The 21,665-nt window shown below is 33.7% G+C and overlaps 1 protein-coding gene across 1 annotated transcript in view; it reads left to right on the top strand.

The window, feature by feature from the left end:
- Window positions 1–18,652, top strand: part of LOC109821377 (histone acetyltransferase GCN5) — a 51,987-nt gene extending 33,335 nt beyond the window's left edge. Inside the window, exons 11-14 of the mRNA XM_020387568.1 lie at window positions 15,167–15,282; window positions 16,501–16,594; window positions 17,890–18,031; window positions 18,114–18,652. Of these exons, the coding sequence (XP_020243157.1) occupies window positions 15,167–15,282; window positions 16,501–16,594; window positions 17,890–18,031; window positions 18,114–18,180 (419 nt within the window). The 3' untranslated portion in view covers window positions 18,181–18,652. The remainder of the gene's footprint in view (window positions 1–15,166; window positions 15,283–16,500; window positions 16,595–17,889; window positions 18,032–18,113) is intronic.

Genomic DNA, 21,665 nt, shown 5'->3' with positions numbered 1-21,665 from the left:
TTAAATTCTGTTGGCATATGTTCTTTCTTCTTGAAGGTTGCATTGTGTAGATTTGTGGAAATTTGTGAGGCATTTTGTACTTGGAACATCTGTATGTGGAAAAATACCAAATATATTACTTTCTACATATATTATTCTTCTATAGATATTTCTATTTCTAATTCAACCATTCTGCTGTTGCTTTTTATCTTTCTTCTAAACCATCATTCAATACCTTCATTTCGATTTCTCAGTGTTGTTTCTAAAATAAATTTTTTTATACCTAACTAAATATGTTTATCTGAAAGTCTGCTTATGCTTTTATATTTATGTTATAAACCGTTTTGAGAATGAAAACTATTTTATTGCACATTTAAGTGCAAGAACTCTTTTCTATAGTATCATGCAAGTTACTGCATATAGTTGGTGAGATCTGTTGTTGCGCTTCTGTGAATAAATTTTCCTAGTCATTCTATTCAGCATTAATTGAAGTTTAAGTTTGAGCATAGTTGTTTGAGCACCTATTTTTTGTATAATGAACTGTGTGATTTAAGCTATAGTCCTTGAAACGTTTATATCATTTCAAGGGAGGTATTTTAATAAGCTAATGGAGGACTATGGAACCTAAGTTTTAATTTAACGTCATAAATTGGGTAGAATCAGCCTAGAAGTTAGAGCCTGATAACATAGTTGCATAATAGAAACTATAAATATCACTGGAAAATTAGGATTACTGAGGCTAAGGATGCTTTTAAGCAAAAATGAAAATTGAAAGAATTGTCAGACACGGATATTCCTGTCGAACTTTAGGATGTCGAACTTTAGGAATGTCTGGAAGATACATATTTAGGATGATTGACTAAACTATTTAATAAAATTATTGAGACTAAGAATATGCGAAATTGAAAATGCTCGATGAATGGAGGATTAGCACTTTCACACCAATCCATAAAATAAAGATGTACAAATTGTTCAAACTATTGTCACGCTCCAAAACTGCAGTGGATGATAAACATGACAGCAACGACCCGTGTACAAGATAAGTCTTATGCACGTGTCAAGTCTGATCCTTCATATCGTGTAGCTTTTTTTAACATATATAAACATGTTAATGATAGAAGTTTACAGCAAACTATATATATATATATATATATATATATATATATATATATATTATATATATATTATATAAAGTATGTACAACCTGAAAGTGCTTACATTAAACATTTTGCAAAACCCAAACACATTGTTAAGCTATATATGACACGAAAGAGGGGCTTTTCCATATAACGCCTCCTAGCAACACGTCATAACTAAAAATTCACCTATAAACTAAGCTACTCCAAATCTATTTTTTTTTTGAAAATGACGGGGTGAGCTAAAGATCAGTGAGAACATTTCCCACTAAAGTTCCTAAATTCTAACAGAATAATAATTCTCGGAAATAGTGAGTTATAGGTTTTGTACCTGAAATTCTGAGATGACAAAATATTACATAAAATAACATAATATTATATTTTCAGGAAAGAATGCAATACTTTAAATTTTTTTATAAGCAAACTTAATATATTGTCATAGATTCTTGAATCTGATTTCATGCGACCAAGATAAACACTGGGAAAGAAAAACGGTCTATGAAATTTGTGGTAAATCAAAAGTTGCCGTTTTCTCAAACTTATAAATGCATAGTCAAATGTCAGAATCTCAATTTCGATGAGTTCACATAGTTGTAAGAATCACCTCGTAGGTCACCCGAAGACTAGGAATTATAGCCCAGTAGCATGAGAATGTGTAAAATGCATCACATAATAGATAATTCCTTGTAATAGAATGCACCTAATACTATCACAGGCTGCCGACCAGATTACAAATGCCAAAAGAGTCAGAACAGATTCAGAAATACCTAAAAGGGAAATAAAAATGTATTCACCATATGACAGACACAGACAAAACACTTTATAGTGGACTTTCTGAGGGTTTTGAAATCATCAAGAATCACTTGTTAAATAAAAAACAGATTACTTATCAGAATCATAAAACTTTTTGAATCAAATGGACAAGTGTAAAACTCATCATCTCAATTAAAATAGTTTTACGGATTCTTTTATTTATTTGTTTTAAATGCCAAGTTACAGAAAATTTCTTGAATTCGTTAAATCGTTGAAACATTTCTGAAACACTTCCTTTTTAATAGCTTTCGAATAAAGCAATATTCACACTTATTTAAGATCGTATGAGAACCAAAATCATTCAACACATTTTATACGAAATCAAATTTACTTTTAATATATCACACGAAATCTAAATCATGTTATTGGGATACGTTGCCAGAGTATAGGTCAAATCATATTTCATTTTATATACATGAAAATACTAAAATAATTATTTCTCGAGCACAAAATCAATGAAATATAATACTCATGTGATTTATATAAAATACTAGTAAGAAATGAGGTCACCTCTAAACTAATTGGATTCTCTAAAATTCGATCCCCTTTGATGTCCACAAGGTCCTAATTATAATGAGACATAAGATCAATACCAAACTAATATAAATTCGTACTAATCACTCCACAATCTAGCTCCATGTAGAATCAAATATAATCAAATAGTAATCAAGACCCATAAATAGGATTCACATAGGCTTATTACTAAATTTAGCAATCTATCATAAATTTTATGACATTCCTTTAAAACTTTTGGACTATAAACAAATTGAGATAACTATAGGGGTCTATAGATAATTATCTAGCCTTATTTTTAACCATATTCTACTCTGTTTGGGTATGTTCACCACCCCTACAAGTTTTAGGGACCTAAAGTTAATTTTTCCCTAGTCAAAACTTGTATTCTTTTGCTCAGTTTGGTCTCTTCAGAAAACTTTAGTCAAAAGAGGGGTCTATACATATTTATACTTGAAATACTACACTTTTATCCTTTAAGTTTGTAACTATTGACAAATCTTTAGAAACCTAGGGTCTAAAACAAAAATTTCCCCTTTAGTCTTCTTCTTTATTCTGCTACGATGAATCCTCTTCTCCTTTTTTTTTGCTATAGATCTAGGGCTGCCCCCTGACTCCTTCCCGCGGTCGCCGGAGGTGACACTCAATATCGAAGACTCGCCAGCAATCAAGGATGGTTGGCGGTCGGGTCTTTGACGGATTTTTTTTTCCACAGATCGTACTCCTAAACCAAAATCACTAATTGAAGATCACAGTACAAATCTATTTGATCTTTAAGATGTTTAACTCTACAAAATTCACTATGCAATTCATATGTATAATCAACCAAAATCACAATTCAAGATCACAGTACAAATTTATTTGATTTTTAAGATGTTTAACTCTACAAAACTCACTATGCATTCATATATATTAGATTATACATTGATAGGTGGTATGGTTTAGAAGGCTTGATATTTCTCTTTCTCCCTTTTCTTCTTATTCTCTTCTCTCCTTTTCTTTTTATTTCTCTCAACCTCACCTACTATTCAATCATCAATTAAAGAGAGAAATATAAGCATAGGATATGAATTGGATATGAATTGGAGGCATGATGACTATTCTTAAGGGTAAGGCTAGAGGGGAACATGTCCTCTTGTTTCCTCTCTCTACCAATGGTAAAAACCTATCTAACCCAATTTTGAATGGGAGCTTGACAACAAGCCAGCAAGGTATGGGGAATTAGCCAAGACTCCCCCACCAAATAAAGAGTTTCATCCTTGAAATTTAACATACCTTACTTTCCAAAGAGTTTTGGATACTTCTCTTGCATGAAATCCTCCATCTCCAAAGTTTCTTCCATTGTAATTTCACATTACATATCGGATAGTTCGTCGTCGAAGTACTTGCTCTTTGTAATCCATGGTACGCTCTTGATTAAGTCAACTGGAGACAACTTAATGACCTCGTAGCTCTTCTGATGGATTTGTGCAATGCAAAAGCATTCTTTGACTAGTTGAATATTATTGATGACTTGTTCTAACTCTAGTCTAAGAACTCTTTTGCCAATGTCATCCCTATGAATAGGAGATCTGCACTCCTATATAGAAGCTCATAAGGCGCCATCTTAATATTAGCTTGGTAGCTGCTGTTGTATGCAAACTCAGCTAAAGGTAGATAGTCTTCCCATGATCGTTTCATTTGCAGCACACAACATCTCAACATATCCTCAAAATGTTTGAATTGTCCTTTCTAATTGCCATCTATGGATTATAAGCTAGGCTAAAATTTAGTTTAGTTTGCGAAGTCCTATGTACACTCTTCCAATATTCTGATGTGAACCTAGGATCTCTGTCTGAGACTATTCATACTTGTATGCCATGCAATCGCACAATCTTGTTGATGTATATCTTAGTTAGCTTCTCTAATCAAAATTTCGTATTAATAGGTAAAAAGTGTGCTAACTTGGTCAACAATTACCCATATAACATCATTCTTTGTCAAGAATTTTGGAAGACTGGTATTGAAATTCATGGTGATCTTTTTCTATTTTCACATTGGTATATCTAAATTTTGGACCAATCTAGCTGGTCTTTGATGTTTAGCTTTTACTTGTTAACAAGTGAAACACTCTGCAGCACAAGTAGCACTCCCCTTTTTAATGTTATCGACTAATAGATTTAGATCTTTATATATTTTGGTTGATCCAGGATGCATGGTATATGCAGAGTGGTGTGCCTCTTTTAGAATCTTCTTTAATTCCAGTATGTTAGGCACACAATCTCTAGTTTCAAACCTTAAGGATCCATCATGTATTTTAAATTTTCTTCGAGTGTCGTCTTCCACATCCTTTTTTATTTTCACTAGTTGAGGATCCTTCTGTTGGTTTGCTTTAACTTCATCCAACATAGAAGATTGTATCACCATATTTGTGGATTCTGATTTAAATTCTAGTATGATCCAAGTCCTTCAATATTTTTTTGAGAAGTAACTAAACATGCATGAATTCTTGCAGCTCAAGGCATCAGCAACAACATTCACTTTGCTAGGGTGATAGCTGATGGTCATATCATAATCCTTTAGAAGTTCTAACCATCTTCTTTGTCGCAAATTCAACTCTTTCTGAGTAAATATGTATTTGAAACTCTTGTGGTCAGTATACATTTCACAATGCACACTACATAGATTATGTCTCCAAATCTTGAAAGAATTACTACCGCCAGTTCTAGATCATGAGTCAGATAGTTTTGTTCATACAGTTTTAACTGCCTTGAAGCAGTGTTATTGAGGCGCGCGCCTCGGGCGCGCCCCGGGCGCGAGGCGCTTCAGCCTGGGCGAAATGCGCCCCGCACGCGAGGCGGGGCGCTGCACGCAGCGAGGCGCGCGCCTCGCGTGCGCCTCGCTCGCGCCTTGCATGCGCCTCGCACGCGCCTCACGTGCGCCTCGCACCTGTGTTATGTAACATACTCTTTTTTTTATTTTTTTTAAATAATTTACATAATTACATATTTATATCATGTAATATACTCTTTCTTACTAGTTGCTAATCTATTTTCATCTTTTCATGTTTAACCTATAAAAAGGAAACAATAATTAGTAATTTAATATACTTGTTTGCTAATTGTAACTTCCTTCTCTAATTAGCATGCTAACTAGCAAATTATGAACATGTAAATATGCAATTGTTACATTCATTCTTTATCTTTTCAAGCTAAGTAGCAAATATCAATTAAGAATACTAACTAAAAAATTATAAACAATCATGTTTGTTAATTATATTTCTTAGTCTTTTTATGTGACAATTTATAAACATATGCTCATAATTGTTAATCACTTAATTTGATGATTTAAATACATGTTTCTTGTATCTTTTTTGTTACTTTAAAAATTCAGTTAGCATAATTTGATGATTTAAGTTGATATTCTCATAATTTTGGATGTAGGTAACTAATATGTTGCTTATATGTTTTTGTCTTATGATGTTGGCAAATATTAATTTGAGTTATGCGCCTCAGTTAGTGAGGCGCGCGTCTTGTTGTGCGCCTTGCGCATAGTGCGCGTAAGGGACCTTTGCGCCCTGCATTGCGCCTTGCGCCTCGATAACACTGCCTTGAAGCATATATTATAACTTTCTCATTCTGCATAAGAATACACCATAGTTTTTTTCTAGAGGCATTACTGAAGATAGCAAAGCTTGCATCTCCAGAGGGTAAAGCAAATATTTAGGCATATAGTAATTGGCTTCTTAATTGTTGAAAGCTTTTCTCACATTCATCTGATCAAATGAATTTAACTCCCCTATGGGTGAGACGAGTTAAATCTGAGGCAATACGAGAGAACCCTTCCACAAATTTCCTATAGTAACCAGCTATACCGAGAAATGGAACTCTATTACATTAGTTAGTCTATCACAATTAACTATAGCCTTTCTTTTCAGGATTCACAAAGATTCATTTCTTAGAGATTACATGCCCGAGGAAGGCCACTTTTTCTAACAAAAGCTCACATTTCTTGACTTTGGCATACAATTTTTCTCATCAACATTTGCAACGTATTTCAGGTGTTCTTCATGCTCTTCCTTGCTCTTTGAGTATATCAAGATATTATCATAAACCCCACAACAAATTGGTCCAAGAAGGGTTTAAACACCATGTTCATAAGATTCATAAAATGCTGCAGGTGCATTTGTGAGCCTGAATGGTAACACAAGAAATTCATAATGATCATAACGGGCACGAAATGTAGTTTTTGGCACATCTTCTGGCTTGATCTTTAACTATTAGTAAACAGAATGAAGATCAATTTTTGAAAAATACTTGAGCTCATTGCAGTTTATCAAATGGATCATCTATTCTCAGTAATGGATACTCCTTCCAAATGGTTACTCTATTCAATTCATAGAAGTCAATGCATAGTAGCATACTGTCATCTTTTTTCTTCACAAATAATACAAATGCACCCAATATGGCAACTTACTAAGCCTAGTAAAGCTTTTATCTAAAAGCTCCTGTAGTTACACCCTAAGCTCTTCCAATTCTGTTGGTGCCATATAATAAGGAGCCTTAGAATTTGGACTTGTACTGGATATCAAGGCAAGTAAAATTTCTTACTACAAGTTCCTCTAGAAATACCTTTAGAAATTCCTGGACAATTAAGATCTCTAGACTTGGTTTCTCTTTATCAATCATTCCAACTGAAGTCAAATAACCTATATATTCACTTCTCAGTGCCCAATACGACTTAAGAGCTGAGGTGATTCTTAAGGTTTCTTGAGATTTACAACCCTCAAACAAGATTTTGATTATCCTCGTACTTTCTTTTCTCGACGCAAAATAGAAGCATGATTTGAAGATAACATTACAAATTTCGTTAGGAGTTCCTTGTTGAGAATATTAACTTTACCCCTACAACCTTGATTTGATACTAATATACTACCTTCGGGTGTACTAACAAGCAATTCTTGTTATAAGGTATCACATGTTAATTTGTACATGTCACCACATCTGTGTTAGCTTCTGCCTCCTCAGTCAAGGATTAGGCTTGAGCCTTTGACTTGAGGGTTATTGTTTCCTCCACTCAATTGACCAGCCTGAAAAGTACTCTGCTGAGTTGGTTGCGGTATGGGGCAATTTACAATTTTGTGATCCTTTTACCCACATCTCAAACAGGCTCAAGTATTCTTCCAACAGTTCTTCACTTCATGTTTGAGCATATGACAAATATTACATCTCACAATTTATTCCTTAGGAAGTTGCTCCTCCCTACACACTAAATACTGTTTTTTGTTTCTCCAATTTCTGTTCCTCCTATAGTTATTTGGTCAAAACAGCGTCTTTGGATGGGAGTTGCTCACCTCATTTTTTAGTTTTGCATATATCTCATGTTTTTCACTTAACAAGGTTTTCTTTCACACCTCCATATGTAGGGAGTTCAAATGCGCTAACCATTTTCTTAATATCCGATCGAAGCGCTTCCTCAAAGTGACGAGCTCTATACTCCTTACCCAATAAGTGAGGCAAATTTTGATAGATAAATAAACTCCTCATATTCAACTGTTGTTTTATCACTTTGCTCTAGTCTTCAGAACTCTTGTTCCTTCTGCCTGCGGACTGTTGAGGGAAAATACTTTTCATAGAATATCTTTTTGAATTCATCCCTTGATATCATGTTCACATTTTCTCCTAACGTCCTTATCTGCATTTGCCACCATCTGTAAGTATGTCTTTTTAGCATGTAGACCGCATATTGGACCTTTTTCAGGGCATTTCATGTTGTTGAAGACTCTTTTCATTTCTGTGATCCAATGTTCTGCAATCATTGGGTCAATAGTTCCCCAAACGTTAGTGGAGATAATTTCTTGAATTCAGCCATACCACTCCTTAGCTTTGAATGCTCATTGTTATGACCAATTGTCTTGTTACGGTTGATCTGATCTTCTTGTCTAGTGACTAGACTACTGCTCCATCAATGTATTGTTGTTTATTTGGTTTCTTGGAGTGGATGCACGCGTAACTCTAGATCTCATCATTGCTTGTAGCTATTTCTTCCTACAGCTAGCAAAATGTTTATACGTCAACTATTGTATGAGAGAAATGCGTAAGCTAGTCACATATATGCGGTTCTAGTAACTACTAATTCAATCATCACTCAACACTGCAGCACAAATCAATATTTACAAGCTAAAAATATATTATTGATTTTTAACTTTTCAATTCATACAAATATACGGGTATATGGGGTTTACATATATGCACGTGTTTCTACTAAAATGTGGCCTATGTACACCAAAAGAGTACCCATATGCTATTTTATAAAATTTCCTCCTAAGCTTCGACATATGTAGGAAGGAGAGCTGCTAGAGCTAGACTCCTCATCTATTGATTCAGTCTCTCTTTAGTCTTCCTTTATTAGCTTGGTCTCTTCCGAGCCTTATCTACTCAGAATCAAACACATAACCTTATCTACTCAGAATCAAACACATGTCTGGGTCGACACTACAAGTCGCCCATCGATCAAGATAAAGATCGCCGCCTAAGCCAAGGCTACCAAACTTGCCCTCAGAGAAGGTGAATTCGTGCTTATTATTGAAGGCCCCAGCTATGTGGGACTCAAGGTCGGAGGGATTTGGTGCAATCATGATGACCTCTAAGGGTGAGGACTCCAGAGGGATAACCTCTACAACTGATGCATCATCATCTGAGGGGTCATTCTCGGACTCAGAAGATTTACTGCAATGATCTTTACTACTTTGTCATCAGAGGAGTCTGGCATTGCACAATCGGTCAAGATCTCTTTTGAGTCGGTCTCATCATAATCATATTCCCAGTCTTCTAGGTTGGGCTTCTATGTACTATATATTGAGGCTGTGAAGCTAAAGTGTGTATCTGAGGAACTAGTAGAATATAGCCCCACCATCCTACAAAAGAGGGACTGCCCATCAACACACTAAAAATAAAAAGAATAAAATAAAATAAAATAAACATGTGCTAAGAAAGTGCTAAAAGCACTTTAAAAAAAGCTTAACCCCACATTTATCACATTAGACGTACCCAAGAAGGCCTCAATATAAGGTACATATATGTATACATATAGGTCACATAATAATCAATATGATGACACTCATTTAGCGTATATGCACTATGCTAACGCATCCTACAACGCTCCTAATGTCAAAACCTAGGGTCTAATACCATCTTACTGTCATGCCCTGAAATCGTAGCGGATGATGGATATGGTTACACGACAATAGCAACTCGTACATAAGACAAGTCTCATGCACGTGTTAAGCTTGACACTTCATATCACATTACTTTTCTCAAAATATATAAAATTTGCTGATGATAGAATTTCAGAGCAAACTATGTATATATAATCAATACGTGCAACCCGAAAGCTCACCGTTACAAGCATTTGACAAAGCCGAAACAAATGTTCAGCTGTATACAACACAAAAGGGAGGTTTTCTCATATAACGCCTCCTAGAAACAACCCACAACCAAAAGTTTAGTCTAAATGCGAAGCTACACCGAATTTGAAAAAAATTAAAAACGATGAGGTGAGCTAAAAATTAGTGAGAACATCTCTCACTAGAGTTCTTAGATATCTAACAAAATACTATTTCTTAGAAGTAGTGAATTATAGGTTTTGTACTTGAACTTCTGAGATGACAAATACTGCATAAAAGAACATATTATTAGTAATTTAGTATTTTCAAGAAAGAATGTCATACTTTAAAATTATTTCTTATAAGCGAAGGCCATAGATGTCTGAATTAGATTTTATGCAAACAAGATAAACAATGAAAAAGAAAAGCAGACTATGAAAACTTGTGCAAAACTAAGCGATTGTCGTTTTCTCATATTCACAAATTCAGAGTCAAATGTCAGAATCTCAAATCTCGATGAGTTCACATAGTTGTAAGAATCACCTCGTAGGACACATTAAAGCTGTGAATTATAGCCTAGTAGCATGCAAATGCATAAAACACATTATAGAATAGATAGTTATTGGTAATAGGATGAATTTGACACTGCCATGGGCCATCAACTAGATCGAAGGGCCAGAATAGATACAAAAATACCCAAAAGAGCTAGATAAATGTGCATTCACCATATGGTGGGCATAAAGCACTCCATAGTGGATCTTCTGAGGATTTTGAACTCATCGAGAATCACCTATCAAATCAAAAACATGTTACTTATCAGATTTATAAAAAAAATTGAATCAAATGGACGAGTGTGACACTCATCATCTCAATTAAAACAATTTACGGAATTCAATTTTATTTATTTATTTCAAATGCCACATTAAGAAAAGTTTCTTGAATCCGTTAAATCGTTGAAACACAATTAAAACACTTCTTCTTCAATAGCTTTAGAATAAAGCAATATTCATATTTATTTGATATCGCGTGAGAATCAATTATTTAACACATTTTATACGAAATTAAATTTACTTTTAATATCTCATACGAAATTAAAATTATATTATTGGGATATGTTTTCAGAGTATAGGTCAAATCACATTTCATTTGATATACATCAAAATAATAAGGTAATCTCTCCAGTACACGATCAATCAAATATAATACTCATATGATTTATATTATAAAAATACTAGACTTACTAGTGAGAAATGAACTCATTGCGAAAATAATTAGATTCTCCAAAATTCGACCGCCTTCGATATCCACAAGGTCCTATATTATAATAAGAAATAGGGTTAATACGAAACTAATGTAGACTCATACTAATCACTACATAATTTAGGTCTATATAGAATCAAATATAATCAAATAGTAATCAATATTGATAAATAGGGTTCACATAGGGTTATTACTAAGTTTAGCAATTTATCATAAATTTTATGACATTCCTTTAAAACTTTTGGACCCATAAACAAATTGAGGTAACCATAGGGGACTATAGATAATTATCCAGGCCTATTTTTAACTATATAGTACTCTATTTGGGTATGTCCATAACCCCTGCAAGTTTTAGGGATTTAAAGTAATTTTTTCCCCAGTCAAAACTTGTATTTTTTTGCTCAATTCGGGCTTCTCAGAAACTTTTAGTCAAATGAGGGGTCTATACATGTTTATCCTTCAAATACTATGCTTTTGTCCTTCATGTTTGGACCTATTGACAAATCTTTGGAAACCCAGAGGTCTTAATACAAAAATTTCTCCTTCTTTAGTCTTCTTCCTCTTTCTCCTGCTACCCGACTCCTTTTCTCCTTTTATCTGCTGCAGATCAAGGGCTGTGCCTTGACTCCCTTCTCGTGGTTGTCGGAGATGACCGGGTGATGGCAAGGACTCGCTAGCGGCCAAGGATGGCTGGCGGCGAGGTGCTCGCTAAATTGTTTTTTTCACAGACCTTACTCCTAAACCTGAATCATAATTCAAAATCATAGTACAAATCCATTTGATTTTAAAGATTTCTAACTACACAAAGTTGACTATGCAATTCATAGAGACTAGATTATACCTTAATAGCTAGTATGATTTAGAAGGCTTTATGTTCTCGTCCTCCTTTTCTTCTTATTCTCTTCTTTCCATTTTCTTCTTATTCTCTTCTTTCCATTCTTTTTCTTTCGTCAACCTCATTTACTGTTCAATTATCATTTAGAGAGGGAAACATGAGCAGAGGATAGGAATTGGAGGCATGATGACTATTCTTAAGGGAGAGGCTAGAGGGTAACACACCCTCCTGCTTCCTTTCTCTACCAATGGTAAAAACTCATCTAACCTAACTTTGAATGGGAGGTTGATAGCAAACAAGTGAGGTTTGTGGAATTTGCCAAGACTCCCCCTAACAATATCGTATTTTACAAGTCATACCTTCCTATATATATAATAATACTATTATATATATATATATATATATATATATATATATATATATATATAATAGATGAGTATCATTGTCATAGGAGGGGATTTCCTCCTTGAAATGATGTTGCACAATCTCCCACCATGTGATATTCTCTCTCTTACTTTATTTCACATGGTGGGGATGCGTGCCACATCATTTTCAAAGAAAAAATCCCCTCATTGACATAAGACACCCATTAATCATTATATATTATATATTATAGCAAAACTCTGGTCAACTTAAGTGGATAGTAGAAAAGTTATCTACCAAACTTTTTAGCCACTCATATTGCCTAGGGATCCTTACATGATATGAAAAAGTTTTTTATATTAATAAATGTTCAGTTGTGTTATTAAGTTTGGTGGACATTAACTTAAGTTGATAGGAGTTTTACTCTCTCTCTCTTTATATATATATATATATATATGTATATATATATATATATGTATATATATGTGGGTTAGTTGACTACTTAGGGACTACTACAACTATCATGGTATTAAATTTATGAATCATATTCATATACTTTGTGGAAGGGTTATCGGCAAAAACTAAAAAAGGATGAAAGTGTATCTAAAAACCAATTTGGTTTTATCCCATTGAGATCAATTATAGAACCTATTCACTATTAAGACGATTGATCGAGATATATAGGGAAAAGAGAAGGGATCTACGTTTACATATGATTTTTTCTTTTTGTTGATCTAGAGAAGGCTATGATAATGTCTAGGGATATAATGAGGTGAGTTTTAGGAAAGAAACAATTATGTAGTATTTATATTGATATAATTAATGGTATATATGATAGAGTAACAACTAGAGTGAGAATAAATGGAGAGGTAGAATCATTTCCTATTACCATACACTTACATCATGGATCGTCTCTAAGTCTTTTATCTTTTGCATTAGTTATAGATAATTTTACTAGACATATTCAAGATAAAGTACTGATGTAGTTTATTGATGATATAGCATTAGTTGATGCAACTTGAGAAGGGATAATGCTTAAAATAGAAAGGTGGAGAGAATCTCTCAAATCAATTTGAGAAAGAATTTAGAATTAATAGATCTGAAGTAGGTTACATGGAATTGTAAAGAGAAATGACTTTATAGTGCATGTTAATGGTTAAAAAAAACCGTAATAGTGATCATAATATCATATATGTTATGTAAGTTACAATTGTTTGCCAAGATGGTGAGATGAGATTGTGGATGATGTTGTTCATCGAATAAAAGTAGGATGGTTAAAATAGAGTGCTTGTCTGTCCAATACCTAAAATTTACATAACTTATAAGATCAAAATGCTTTATGAATTAGAATATTGGACAATTGAAAATAACCATGAGAAAAAAATAAACTTAGCAAAATTATAGTGTTGCGACAATTTTGTGGATATATACTAAAATATAGTATAAGAAATGAATGCATCAGTAGGAAGATTAGAGGTTGCTTATATTGTGGATAAAATGCGAGAAAGATTGATTGAGATGGTTTGCCTTTTGTTGTTCTATCACAGATAAAATGCGAGAAAAATTGATTGAGATAGTTTCCCCAAGTACAACAAAGGCTAGTAAAAGCTCCAATTTGAAAAATTAATAAGATTATAGTTAATGGAGCCAGGAGGACTAGTGGTAGACCTAAAAGAACTTGGTTAAAAACAATTAAGAATGATATGTTAATAATTAACAGAGTAGATTACCCATGATAGAAGTGAATGGAAGATTAGAATTCATGTAGTTGAGCCTAAAAATTGGGATGCAACCGAGCCTAAAAATTTGGGTTGCAGGTGTTGATGTCGTTGTAGCCTGAAGTTTAGAATCAATTAGGTTAAGCCTGTATAATCTGCTACTAGTGATAATCAGATGCTGGTTAAGTTGAGACGAAAAAAAATAAGTAAAAATAAAATAAAATAAAAATTTATTAAAAAAATAAAAAAGAAAAACAACTTCAGCCAATCCCACTAGCAGCTCCATCCTGGTCCGTGTAAGATGCAGACCTTGCATAGATAAGTTATTTCCTTATCAAAGTGAGGTTTGGAAACCTCACAAGAATTAAAAAAAAAAAATCTTTGCCTTCATGCCAATCACAATGGTCATCTAGTCTTGGCATTTTTGTCGTAAATAGAATTGACAATTTTCTAGAGAAACTTGCTGCCTGTTGGGGTTACCCAAGGAAACATGAAAGGAATTTCTGCAGCTTGTGAATTAAAAAAAAAAAAGCCTTTGCCTTCATGCCAATCGCAATGGTCATCTAGTCTTGGTATTTTTGTCGTAAATAGATTTGACAATTTTCTAGAGAAACTTGCTGCCTGTTGGGGTTACCCAAGGAAACATGAAAGGAATTTCTGCAGATTCTGTTAAGCATATTGGTGGAAAAGAGAAGCCATGTTATTAGTTTTGCAGTCAAACCCATGCAACTGAGGATCGAGCCTCCAAAGTAATCATAAACTAAGGAAGCATTTAAGTTATCTGAGATAAAGAACTAAACAAAAGACATTCCCATTGACACTAACGAACACGAAAAGCTTAATATGGAAGTGAACAAAAGACATTCCCATTGACACTAAAGAATACGAAAAGCTTAATATGGAACTAAACAAGATAAAGAACTAAACAAAAGACATTCCCATTGACACTAATGAACACGAAAAGCTTAATATGGAAGTGTACTATTGGTATTTGAAAGCGCTTCTGTAAAGTTTACATGCCTATTGCAAATTAGCTCGTTTTAACTTCATTACCAAAGTTAAAGTCATATTGCAATATTGTCAAATTGAGTTCATCACGGGACTTCTTGTGTCAATAACATCTGTTTTGGCTTTTCATGTACTTTCAGTTCTAGGTTCCTAGTTGACTTGTTTCTGTATTGTATAGGAGAGGCTGGTTGGACTCCAGATCAGTATGGGCACTCAAGGTACAAACCAGCAAATGCTACAGACAGTGTTGCTTACCGACAACAACTGAATGCTTTTATGCGTGGACTTTTAAAGGTACGTTTTTTGTTTTTAATGCTGAAAGGTGTCTTTGTTATATGCTAAATGAGCTATCAACATGGGCGCGAGGAAACTTGTGATGTTGGATGCAGTTAACAGTTCGCTATACAAATCCTCATCTAGTTATACACCTTAAACTTTCCATTAAATATACAAGGATGAGCCACCTTATGTATGAATGATAAGTGTCATGACTAATTTTCAGAGTATTAGCAAAGAACCATTGACCAATTTATTTTCTCCGTAGGCAAATCTACGTATAGTAGCACTGTAATTGATATATATTGTAAACCTGGACAAGCCTTATCCCGTCTGTTTGTGGCAATTGGTAGTATACAACAGTGTTGTAAATAGCGGCCAATAGCGGCGCGAATAGCGGTCGCGGCCCTTCAGCGCTACGCGTAGGGGTTTCGCGGCTGACTTAAGCGGGAAAATCCGCTATTCATTCGAATAGCGCGTAAAAGCGGATTTTAGCGGGTTAAAAGCGGGTTTTCGCGGTTAAAAGCGGATTTTCGCGGTTAAAAGCGGATTTTTGTTGTTAAAAGCGGCTAAACCCGCTATCACACATATTATGATGCTATATTTCTTGAATTTCTTCATAGTTTCATTCATACAGCAAGCTTATTAATTGTTATTTATTGATAATACAAGAAATTTACAACTAATTGAATTTTTAGATTTTTTTTTATGAATTTTCTTATTATTTAGGATATTTAAATATATTTAAATTTGACCGCTATTTGACTGTGCGCTATTTGCCGCGATTTCGCCGCAATAGCCCGATATAGCCTTAGCGGTACCTCGCCGCGACGCGCCGCGATCCGCTATCAGCAACCTTGGTATACAAGCTATCATTTATTTATTTCTTCTGAAATGGATGTGCAATAGTTTCTCTCCAAATGAACCTTTATGGGCATGCACACCCTTTTCTGTCTGTCAGCCTGTAACATATGTAACTTTTACGGTCCAGGACAATTTTTCCCTTCATTGATTATTGACATTAATTTCACAGATATTCTGTTACTCTTTTCTCTCTCTTGTCTTTGTTATCCTCATGCTTTCCTCTGCCATAAATAACAAAGCTACATGATTTTTGCTGATTGGGGTGACTAATTCATAAAAACATATGATTAACTTGGATAGGGTTGGCCTTTTTATGAATAGTTATTTTACCAATATAAAATTTTGAGAACTTTTCTTGTGCTTTTTGTACAGATGATGAGTGAGCATCCGGATGCTTGGCCATTTAGAGAACCAGTAGATGCACGTGATGTGCCTGATTATTATGATGTCATTAAGGATCCAATGGGTAAGTTGCCAAGAACGGGTATTTTGTAGTTCAAATGCGTGAAACCACTTTCTAAATTTTCATACTTGCATACATATTTCTTAGATTTGTTTCTCCTGCTTCCACATAAGCATCAAGTTCAAGAATTATATTTTGCATTGTAAACTTAAAGAGAATGCTTGAATGAACTAGAAGGACATAACTACTGATATTTTAACTGTCTTTAGGCTAGTAATATACCGAACTAACAGACTTACAAAGAACACGACCGCGCAGTTAACATCAGATATTCGACCCCAGCCTAGTATTACTCGCATACACAATTTTATCGTGTTAAGAATAGTGGATGATCACCATAAATTAACATTGTTGTATATTATTGCAGTTTGCTTTAGTATTTTCCAATCTGTAAATAGAGTTATATACTGTAATATGAATTGTATTATACTGGAATAGTATTCCTTGAAACTGAAGGTAAAATGAGAACAATTGATGCATTGTCTTGCAGTGAGGGGTACATACGGTTCGAATACAACTCGGATATGACAATTACCACATCTGTATCGGCTTGTCAATCATGGATACAGATACAAATATGCCTCGGTGAGGAAAATTCATGTCCATATCTGCTAAAATCGGATATGGATATGGATATACATGTGGATATGTAAGTGGATATATATTCGGATACAAAACAGATATGAGAAAACTAGATAATATTGAAAAATATATATATAGTTCACTAGATAATATTGAAAAAAAATATAGTTCATATGATAAAAGAGAGTTCATTAATATGTTCGTTATATTGAAAAAACAAAGATTAGATGTCAAGATTGTCAAAATTAACCTCAAATCCATTAATTAAAGGATTAAAATTGTTACAACTATATGACCACAAAATATATTTGGATATTTTGGATACGGATCCGGATATTTCACTACAAATTCGTATCAGTAATCATATTCTATCGGATATAAATTTTAATTACCATATTTGTATCCTAAGGGATACGGATACAGGTGTTCCCTCGGATACAGATATTTTTATGTACCCCAGTCCAGAAGTTAATTTTCAGCATTAAATCTGATGCGGTTCCCAATCAATAGATGGATCCTCTATTGATTGTCTTGCATGTAATAAACAACTGTTTTGATGAATTGCATGATTCATGAGCATTCTTTGGTGAAGTCCTTAAAGTTTGACGAAAGATTATTATTATTACATATTTAATTTCGCTTCAAATCTTGTATATGCTCTGTCTTAAATGCTCCAGAACTATATGGATGAGTTTTGAGCGGAATTTATTTTGCAGATCTAAAAACCATGTCAAAAAGATTGGAATCAGAACAATATTACATCACCTTTGAAATGTTTGTTGCTGATGTCAAGAGAATGCTTGCTAATGCTCGCACCTATAATGCTCCAGAAACAATATATTATAAATGTGCTACGAGGTATATCTTCTTCGAATTCTCCATAGTTTTTTTCCCTTTGACATTATTATTTTGACTAATGGTTTGATTTCTTATTGCTCAGGCTTGAAACTTTTTTCTCGAACAGGGTCCAGTCTCACCTCCTCCAAACGACTAGCAAGAATCCATAGATTTAACTATTTTATTGAAAAATGCGTCCTTATCTATTGATAAGTTTGTAAACTTTTGCTTAGTGAACTTTGAGACCAACATAAACTCTGAAGCAGAAAATCAAGGAGAGCCAGATTCATGTCACAAGCTGACGGAGCTCTGTGGTTAAAGCTTGTAATCCTGATTCATAAATTGTTGGACATTGACAAAGCCTGCTGACATCTGATGCAGTTTACACAGATGATGCACAACTGTTGGCAACCGAAAGTTCTAAAGTCCTGTAATAGCGATTGTTCTGGTAATATGCAATTGTTAATTGATGATATCTTTCGCTGTACTTGGACTTGAGATATTGATATGTAAATTTATGATTTCTCCATGTAGTTATAGACTTGAGAAAGGAAAGATTTGCTACATGCTGTGACGAATGTTTGGGTGGATTTGCTCCAGACTTCTGTATTGAGATAAATTCTATTAGCCAATTCCGTGTGACGTAGAGCTGGGTATAGTATCTTTGTTTGTGAATTGCGATTGACATCCCTGGATAAAGATAAACTTATTTGATTCATCAGCAAGAAAATGAACACAATATTACTTTCACTGATGCCCTTCGGCTGTAGTTATCACTAATAGCATAAGAATACGTTCTTTTAAGGTAAAAATGCTTGTCTAAGCTGATGCTTTCTATTAAATGTTGTTATTTAGGGGTTGTTTAGTTCGTTCCCATTTTATTGAGAAACATCATTCCATGTGAAAAACCTATATTTTAGGTTTTACAAACTGGTTATGTTTAGTTCACACGTAAAACAAGGTGAGTATCAAACAAAAGGGAAAACAAATGGCTGATAAGATTTCCCACTTTTTTTTTGTTTGGTTGATTTTGAAGTGTGGATGGACAAATGTATATGGTCATCATGGTAAGATTACCTCTCATTAAAGACATTGTTTTGTAACAGTTGTAGATGGTAATTTTACCAAAAGAAAGCTCATAAATGCTTCTAAACAATATAACAAATTAATATAAAAATGATAAAATAAAATATGAATTTTATAAATAACCCGATTAATCATAAATACCAGTATGATATGGAAAATCATATCAAATCTGTAAATGCCTAACCTGTAGATAATTGGGATTAGGTAGTTGAGTCAAATAAAAGAAAAAAAAACAATTGGGCTTTAAAACCATGAGCGATTCAAAACTATGATCAAAACCAGCAGCAAAATTAATGATCAAAACAAATACTGTCAAATTCAACATCCAACCACCAAGCACCAACTCAATGTACCCGTCTATACTTCTATAAAAACCAATGGTTGCATACCAAATGTTAACCAAGAAGAAAGATAAGTAAGAAAGATAGAGATATTGGTGAATCTTATTCTTCACCAACATCAAATGTAATAATCTTGAAATTAAAAAAAAAATTGTAGCTATTTTTTTCTAACGTCAATTAACTTTGCTTTTTTGTTCTCAGCATGGAAGTATTACTAAACCAAAACTACCCACTTTTGATGAATGTATTTCTTATACAAATAAAGATTGAGAGTGTGATGAGATAGATGATTTAATTCATGTAATTAACATATATAATGCTAAAAGCCAATGCTTTGAAGTTAGAGATTAAAAGGGGTATTAGAAGTGTCTCTACTTCATGGATATCCACGTAAACTAGAACAAGATTGATCTCCTAACACATGCACATGAAGTTGGTCACAATAAAACTATGGCCAATAAGAGTAAGGAGGTTATTGTCGAGCATCGTAAACAAAAAATTTATTTACAATGGTTAAATAATGGGAAAATTTGTAAAATAGTCTGTTTTTGCTAATTATTTAGCAAAATAGACCGTTTTGCTAAATAATTAGCAAAAGATACCTCTTTTAAAAAAAGAGGTCGATTTTAAAAAACAAGACTCAGAAAACATACGGGGCTACTAGTCCCGTATGTTTAGAGCCAACTTAATCACAAATTAGTGACTCAGAAAACATACGGGACTAGTAGTCCCGTATGTTTTCTGAGTGCATCTCAATATTTTGTAAAATTTTCTAAGTTCACTAATCCATAATTAAAACATACGGGACTATTAGTCCTGTATGTTTTCTGAGCTGTTTTGTAAAATAGACCTCTTTTTGGCCTGTTGGCCAAAAAGATGTTTATTTTGCTAATTATTTAGCAAAACGGTCTATTTTGCTAAATAATTAGCAAAAACGGACTATTTTGCAAATTTTCCCTTAAATAAAAGCAACAAGCTAAAAAATTATGTACTATTTTGGTATTTTCTCCATGTTAAAATTTGAGTGAAGTTTATGGCTAAAAAAAAATTAGAAAAACGTGTGCTGATATCACATAAAATAAACTAGCCATATGTATATGAAATATGGCTAAGAGCTTAGAATTTTGTCAATATCATCATTGCTAGCCATTCAGTGTAATGTCAATAAGCATTTCAGGTTGCTAACCTTAGCTATTATGCCACTCGTTATAGCCCAAAAGTAAATAAGTCACCAAATAAAACCCATAATATTAAATGACAACCGAATAGCTTCACAACCCACACTAGAAGCCATCCAATATAATGTAAATACCTTGTAGGTTGCTCAAATACAAACGTTTTGGCTGTCATGTAAATAGGGGACGATATAGGGTTTCTGCAAGCACAAGTTCATGATGGAATTAGTTTTCTAAGTATTCACGTAAAGTTACGAATATAGGAAACTATTAAGCTCAAAGTGTAAACACAAATAAAAATGAAGGCATACAAAGATATTTACCTATTACAAGCATATTTATCATTATCATAATGTTTTATAAGCCCAAAATATAGCATCAACATATAGTTACAAAATCAAAAAGTTTCCCCAAAAGTAAGTAAGTCTAGTCTTTTTCCCAAAAGTAAGTGGATTTAACAAGTATGTAAGAAGTGAGAATCTCAAAATACAACGGGAATCCAAATATGTCGTTCTTCAACCCTCACTGAAAAGGAAAGAATTAATCATCTCTTTTCCACCCACTATAGATATGCCCATAAAAGTCTTGATTCATTCTCATTCACAAAAAGATGATGATAGAATACATCTAGCTTATCAACATTAAAGTTGTGTAAATGAGTATACATGACCTTGGATAACTTTTCAGTCTAATGCATATTTACACACTTCATTGATGAGCTAAATGCTTTCATCTCATCTACCATTTGTAGCATGAGCTCATTATCTTGGTTGGTTCTACGAGACTTTCCCTTGCTAGCACATGACTTTTGCCGTAGAAGTTGATGAGGTGGGTGGCTCATTAGGTGGAGGATGTTTCATGTTCTTTTGTATTGCAACTGACGCATATTGCAATAATAAAATACAGTGAAACAAAGGAAAATTTATACTTCCTGGGGTTCTTTTCTGTGTGCCGGTGGATCGTCGATCTTGTACTTTGTTGACATGCCGATTAAGACAATGGGTCTTTTGCTATTGACGAGAGTTGAATTGCTTGGAAGATAACTAAGTCTTA

The sequence above is a fragment of the Asparagus officinalis genome, chromosome 8 (assembly GCF_001876935.1).
Source record: "Asparagus officinalis chromosome 8, Aspof.V1, whole genome shotgun sequence".
NCBI classification, from domain to species: Eukaryota; Viridiplantae; Streptophyta; class Magnoliopsida; order Asparagales; family Asparagaceae; genus Asparagus; species Asparagus officinalis.
Note: the sequence above shows the minus strand (reverse complement) of the source record. Positions and strands in the feature narration are given on the sequence as shown.